Source organism: Saccostrea cucullata, unplaced genomic scaffold, assembly GCF_032062105.1.
Source record: "Saccostrea cucullata isolate Sc308-1 unplaced genomic scaffold, CSIRO_AGI_Scuc_v1 ctg20247, whole genome shotgun sequence".
Lineage (NCBI taxonomy): Eukaryota > Metazoa > Mollusca > Bivalvia > Ostreida > Ostreidae > Saccostrea > Saccostrea cuccullata.
The window spans coordinates 1-7,245 of record NW_026936849.1 but is presented as its reverse complement, the minus strand read 5'-3'; the positions used below and the strand labels follow the sequence as shown (position 1 = coordinate 7,245).

General features: G+C 34.0%; 1 protein-coding gene across 1 annotated transcript; it reads left to right on the top strand.

Moving 5' to 3' along the window:
• The first annotated feature begins 217 nt into the window (after nt 1-217).
• On the top strand, nt 218-3,350 carry LOC134246720 (ficolin-1-like). The gene is made up of 2 exons (XM_062729077.1): nt 218-371; nt 3,063-3,350. Exons 1-2 carry the CDS (start codon nt 284-286, stop codon nt 3,308-3,310), a joined length of 336 nt encoding a protein of 111 aa, XP_062585061.1. The 5' UTR covers nt 218-283; the 3' UTR covers nt 3,311-3,350.
• Nucleotides 3,351-7,245: the final 3,895 nt, after the last annotated feature.

Sequence of the window (7,245 nt, the reverse complement as noted above, 5' to 3'; positions counted from 1 at the left end):
TAGATTATATATACACGAGAGTAAAGAATACCGGTTACGTAATATACACGATAGTAAAGAGTACTGGTTAGGTAATATACACGATGGGTAATACAAGAATAAGAATTTACACATGTAACTTTGCCAAAAACAAGAAAAAGAAACGAACAAAGAAAAAAATAAAATCAATATTTGTCCAAAATAAAACATGTCAGCAATTTTGCAGGAAATGACGCAATCCATGATCTTACTGCTGGCAAAAACCAAGAACTTTGGATAGACTTAGAAAAAATTCTCCGGTTCAATGGTGTATGCACGATATTCAAGTTTCTCAGTCGGAAGTGAGATAGAAAAATACCAACTGTCAATTGAAGAATTCAGTGGCAGCGCAGGTAACTAGATCATTAATAAAGTGTCTCATTCACTTAAGAGGGTATTTTCGAGAAAAAATACACATTCTGAATATTCCAAAATGCAGATGAAAATTAAGTGCCCCAGTTAAGGATTAATGGTAAAGTGGGTTAAAGATGTCTATTCATGCTGTCGGACTGTCCTCTAATATTTGAACAATATATCTTCATCCTTTCAATTCAATTTTTAGAATCAACTTATTATTTTTTTTTCTAATGAAAATTAGCGTTTGCTTAATAATTTTTATCTTGTAAAATTACTGAGGTATTATCAGAAGTCAAGTACATGTATTTTTGAAAATAACAATTAAAAATAACATAAATAAAGAAGTCAATCTGAAAGTTCTAGAGATCTTCCGCCACAAAAAATATACTTTTTGTTTTTATGCCCCCGTAAACGAAGTTTATTTACACGATATAGTTTTTGTCGTGTCCATCCGTCTGCCTGTCTCTCTGTTTGTCCGCAAAAACTATAACATTGTCCATAACTTTTGATTTAGTGGAGCTATCACTTTCATATTTCAGATGTGCATTCCTTGTGACAAGACCTTTCTTTGGGTACAACCAAATTTGAACTTTTGACCTTAACCTTGGAGTTGACCCACTTTTACACAAAAATTCCAAACTTTTAAATTAGCCATATCTTTTGAATAGTGGATACCAGGACATTTATACTTCATGTATCTTATCTTTGTGGAATGACCTTACATTGGATACCAACAACATTGACCCTTTGACCTTGGAGATTTCCGTACTTATGAAAAAAACCTTGGCCATAACTTTTGAACGGTGAGGGATAGGGATTTCATACTTCACATACATAATTCTTGTGAGAAGACCCTTCATTTGATACAAAGAACTTTGACCCCTTGACCTTCCTTGGAGTTTGACCTGCTTTTAAAAAGCAAACCTTGACCATAACTTCAACAGGGTTAGTACTTGTGTTTTCATACTTTACATATATAATCATTGTGACAAGACTTTTCACTTGATAGCAAGACCTGTGACCCTTTGACCTTGGAGTTTGACCTAGAGTATTTTTAGCTCACCTTGTTGTTGTTAACTTTTCACATTTTCGACTTCACCTCAAGAACCACTGGGCCAATTTCAACCAAACTTGGCACAAAGTATCCTTAGGTAAAGGGGATTCAAGTATGTTCAAATGAAGGGCCACACCTTTTTTCAAGGGAAGATACTTCAGAAATAGTGAAAATTTGATGGTATGTTTTAAAAATCTTCTAATCAGAACCACTGTCCACTGTGCCAGGAAAGATGAAATTTATAGGGAAGCATCCTCAGGTAGTGTAAATTTCAAGTTTGTTCAAATGATGACCCCCGGGGGTAGGGCGGGCCATCATGGCCAATCAAAATTTGACATAGAAATATATAGGAAAATTCTTTTAAAAACTTCTTCTCAAGAACCACTGTGCCAGAAAAGATGAAACTTATTAGGAAGCATCCCCAGGTAGGGTAGATTCAGGTTTGTTCAAATCATGACCCCCGGAGGTAGGGTGGGCCCAAATTGCCGATCAAAGTTTTACATAGAAATATATAGGAACATTCTTTAAAAAACTTCTTCTCAAGAACCATTGTGCCAGAAAAGATGAAACTTATTAGGAAGCATCCCCAGGTAGGGTAGATTCAGGTTTGTTCAAATCACGACCCCCGGGGTAGGGCGGGGCCACAATTGCCGATCAAAGTTTTACATAGAAATATATAGGAACATTCTTTAAAAATCTTCTTTTCAAGAATAGCAAAGGCATGAATGATCATATTTTTATGGAAGCATCCTCAGATAGTGGAGATTCAAATTTGTTCAAATCATGACCCCTGGGGGTAGGGTGGGGCCACAACATGGAATCCAAGTTTTACATAAAAACATGTAGAAAAAAATCTTTAAAAAATCTTCTTTTCAAGAATAGCAAAGCCATAATTAGTCGTATTCATATGGAAGCATTCTCAAGTAGTGTAGATTCAATTTTGTTCAAGTCATGAACCCTGGGGGTAGGGCGGGGCCACAATGTAAGTTCAAATGTAAAGGGCAATAAAGCCACAGGTAGTCAAAGAAATATGCAGGCATCCTTTAGTGTAGATTCAAGTTTGTTCAAACTATACCCCCTCCCTTTTAAGGATTGGTTGGGACTACTACTGGGTGTAAACTTTTCAATATAAACTGATTTCTGTTTTTTTCCTAGCCACATTGCTCAGGTGAGCGATGTGGCCTATGGGCCTCTTGTTTAAAATGTTTATCCTTGGCCATAACCTTTGAAGGGTTAGGACTAAGGCTTCCATATTTCACAAATGTATTTTTTGTGGCAAGACTTTTCATTGGATGAAAAAGTACCTTGATCTTTTGACCTTGACCTTGGAAATTTCCAAACTTATAAAAAAAACTTTAACCATGGCCTACTTTCATATTTCAGAATTGTATTTCCAGTGAGTTTGCATTAATTTTAAGAAAAGTTTAATCTTCGCTAGTTGCCATATGGGGGCATTAGTTTTCACAAACTCATCTAGTTTAAAGGAGCGGGTATAATTACATCATTTTGAAAGCTCAATTCGCAAAAAAGCATCATAATCATAATATGAAAAGGAACCCCTTTCCTATAAGTGCATGTAACTATAACAAATGTCTTCCATATTCTGTATATAATAATGTCTTCCTACTTTCAGATGACATGATGATACAAGCTTATAATTTGAATGGTTCGTATTTTTCAACAAAGGATCGTGATAATGACCATAATTCCTACAACTGTGCTGCCAAGTATCACCCTGGAGGATGGTGGTTTAACAGTTGTACACACTCAAATCTCAACGGCGTATACCAGACTTCTAATAAACAAAACAGGGAGAGTTTGTTCTGGGGAATAAATGGTGAAAACATGAAATCTACTAAGATGATGTTAAGATCGAAATAAAAAATAGGTTCGAACGAATTGCACCGCGATCTGTTTAAATATTGTCATACATAAAATTTTGCAAATTTTAATATCAAATCTGTTTTATTCTTATATTTACCAAATAGAAAAATCGAGTTTATGAAGACAAAAGACTTGTCAGAAGGAAGGGAGATGTTACTAGTATTATGTTTATGAAAACTATGTTTATTTTGTTGCCCAGTGAAAGCAAGCTGAGGAAGAGATGTTTCCTTTGTTACGCAATTTGATACGAAAGATCGCAAACCAATACTTTTAGAAATATAGTTGAAATCTAAACAATAATATAATTATTATATCCCTGAAATATCGTTCATTTTAGACTTTAAACATATCCGGTATGATAAAAATGAGGAACCCATACTTTATCCACATAGAATAAACAAGGTTCCTAATAAAGAGGACTGGGTTATGATGATCATCATACCCATTCTGGAAAAGGATATCATTATCCAGCCATAATATTGCCGAGATTTGGCCATTTCTAAAAAAAAAAATGGACTGTTTTGTTATAATAATTAAAAAATAACGTGCACAGTAAGATTTAAATATGATAGGGAAAATCTTTTAAGCTTCTGTGGCAGAACGCTACAGAGCGTCTCAAGTGACCGCCAAGATTACGTGATTCACGCATGGGCTGAACGCTTGCAGACGAAGGTTAAAACTGGAGAAGATTACTTTAAACGGTTTTCAGCACTGAAACCTTGAATCATTTCTTTTATGGAATGAAACATATGGAGATAACGGTATTCAAGATAAAAATCATAAAACTATACAAAAAAGGAGCAGAGCAAACACGAACCTACAAAACATCAGCCATGACATCAGGTGCCATGGAGGAGTGAGCATCCCCTGCCGACTGGTCACATCCGCCGTTTGCTCCTTGCCATGATTGGGAAATAACGGGGAAATCCGTCTTCAATTCAGTGTATAAATAAACTCATGACTGAGTGACTTTAAACGAGACTGCTGATATTCTTGTTTCATCGACTTGCTTGTCAATAATTTACCTTGTGTTAGAAATTGTTCATACGTAAAGCATGTTCTTGCGTATCGAATCAACCGAGATAAACAAACACCATATGCAGGTGATGGAGATGTATTGCTGCAAAAGTAAGGGGTGATGATGAATGAAAAGTCATCCCGTTTATCATAGAGCTTGGTTGTAAGATTACCATTAAGGACTTTTTCAAGTAAAATATCCAAATATGAAATAGATGTGTCAGACTATATGTTATCTAACTTATCTTTATCTCCAGATCACCAGGATATAACATATCGACATAAGAATGGAAATTACCATTGTTAATTGATAATACGTCGTCGATATATCTAAATGTCGTGTTGAATGCCACGGCAAGTGTTTTCTTCTTTTCACGTTTAAGATTTTGGACAAATTCTACTTAACCTGAATACAAAAAATAGGTCTGCTAATAAAGGGGCGCAATAGATTGTTGGAAGACCTGGTCTCCAAAAACATCCTAGATATTGTCAGTCAGAAACTCAAGCATCTTTTTCATGTCAACATCAGAGTTCTTGTGTGTACAATCGGAATGTTTTTTTAACAAAATAATTTTGCAAATGACCAATGACAAAGTAAGTAAATTTACGAGTTCCATTTTTATTGAAAAAGCAGTTGTCAATGATATCAAAAAGCCTGGACTTTAATTTATCATGGGGAATGGTTCTGTATAGAGTTGAAAAGTCGTAAGTTTTTTAGCTGTTGATTTTGGTAGAATCTTGTGATTTCAAATTGTCCAAAAATTCCTTGGAATTTAAGTATCCATATCTGATTTACACCACTTCTTGAACATATTATTGCACAGTACTTTGGAAGTTTCTTCTTCACCACTGTACATATCTTACTGAGGAGTAAAAAAGGCTTGTTTAAACCTTTACTGGAACCCGCTATGTATCTTTGTAAGGATTTTTATGAAATTTTGGAATCCAACATAGCTATGGTAGTATAAATTCATTTCGAATCTCGGATATTAGAAATATTCAAAACTGACACATGATTTTGAAGAATTTTTTCCTTAGAAAGGGAATTTTGAGTATAAGTTGGATTTCCACTTGTAGAATTAAATCCAAGTTCTTCTAAAATACAATTTATATAATGAGTCTTACAAACGAAGACAATGTTGTTACCTGCTTTGTCAGCAGGGACCAGTACGTACTGATCGTGTCATCTATCTAATTTCTTTTTTTCACTTCTGGATTATTGAATACAGAAGGATAGATGGTTTTCATATTGCCCCTCAGTTTTTAAATACGCGATGGTAACATGGATCTGATACATTTAATCCATTCTGACAAAGTGTCAACGATTTCTTTTTATATCTGGCCCATCGCCTGGCGTAATCTTCTACAGAATCCATAATATTTATGAAATTCTGATTGATTGATTGATTGATTGATTGATTGATTGATTGTATATTCTTTAACGTCCCTCTCGAGAATTTTTCACTCATATGGAGACGTGAAATTCTGATTGAAGTTATTCGCGAACTTTTTGATCACCCCTCGAAAGACGAAATATCCAAAGTTCAACTTAATGTTGCTGACCGTCATAGTAAACTGCATCGTATGACTATACCTACAAATACCATTCTATATGACTTCATATAAGATAACACTGACTTGAGCAGAAACTAGAGAGGGGTCAGATCAGTAAATGCAATAAGAATATTTCTTTGTTTTTATTGATAGTTGATGATTGAGTATTTGATATCCGAAATGTTTACATTGTAATATGTAGATCTTATAAAACAGCACGAATAAATTTGTGTAGGATTTACTTAGAAGGTGTACGACCAGTCTGATTGATATCAGATCTTTGTCACTCTCCGAAATTCTGATGGTCGCTTTGCTTTGTAAAGTTTTACTTTGTACAGCGACCATCAGAAACTCGAGCGTAAAGAAATTGATTTTAATCAGATTTGAGTACGACAGTTATGAATATACTTCAAAACCTATTCAGTCAGTAAGCTGAACGGTCAAAGTCCTCCAAAGGAAAATGAGAAAATGGGAAGTCCCTTGCAGCGAATTAATGGCCAACTCAAATAAGTAGAATGTCCATACTGATTTACCTCATTTGAGAAAAGAGAGAAAAGCTTTGCCCTAGCCTTCTATATACATATATTAATAGACAATACATAATAACCATCAAATCCCTTTCATAGTAAGTTTAAAGTATATGCATAAAATAATGACAATTTCAACAATTTAAAAATTTATTTGATGATTAAAATATTATTATCATCGTTTGATTTATTTTAACTCTGTCAAAAAGAAACGATAATTGTTATTTAGATCATTCTGACGTCAAAAATATACACTATTCATGTATTATTAACAAAAATCTCAAATAATAAACAGTCTATTCCTGTTGTATTTCAATTGTCTATTATTTTTTAGTTTGAACACGACACATCGTATTAGCCGTTATCAGCCGAGGAACACATGTCATCAAGTCTTAAGTGGACGCGAAAACTTAATTAACTGTCATCTTTGTTTTGGGAATTTAAATGGACTCAATAATTTGTTTATTTTACAAAAAGATTTGCGTCAAATTTAAAAGTTGTTTGATAAGATCATGTATTGAATATATACTGCTGTATGAGTGAGAGTTACATCATTGCGTGAATCGGGAATTACAAGCGGTAATGACTAGAAGATATGGCGTAAAAGAAGTCGAACATGAGTTATCGTTCATATAATGAGTTATCGTTCATAAGATGCGTAATACGTCATCACTAGAGACCTATTCACTCGTACATGGAATATTCCACATGCATTAAAATAAACACAAATAAAATAAATATTCTTTAATAATATATAATACATATTCGGTTGGTAATTTATTTCATATTTCATCTGTAATTTACAATGGGGTTATTATATATAAATCCGTATGC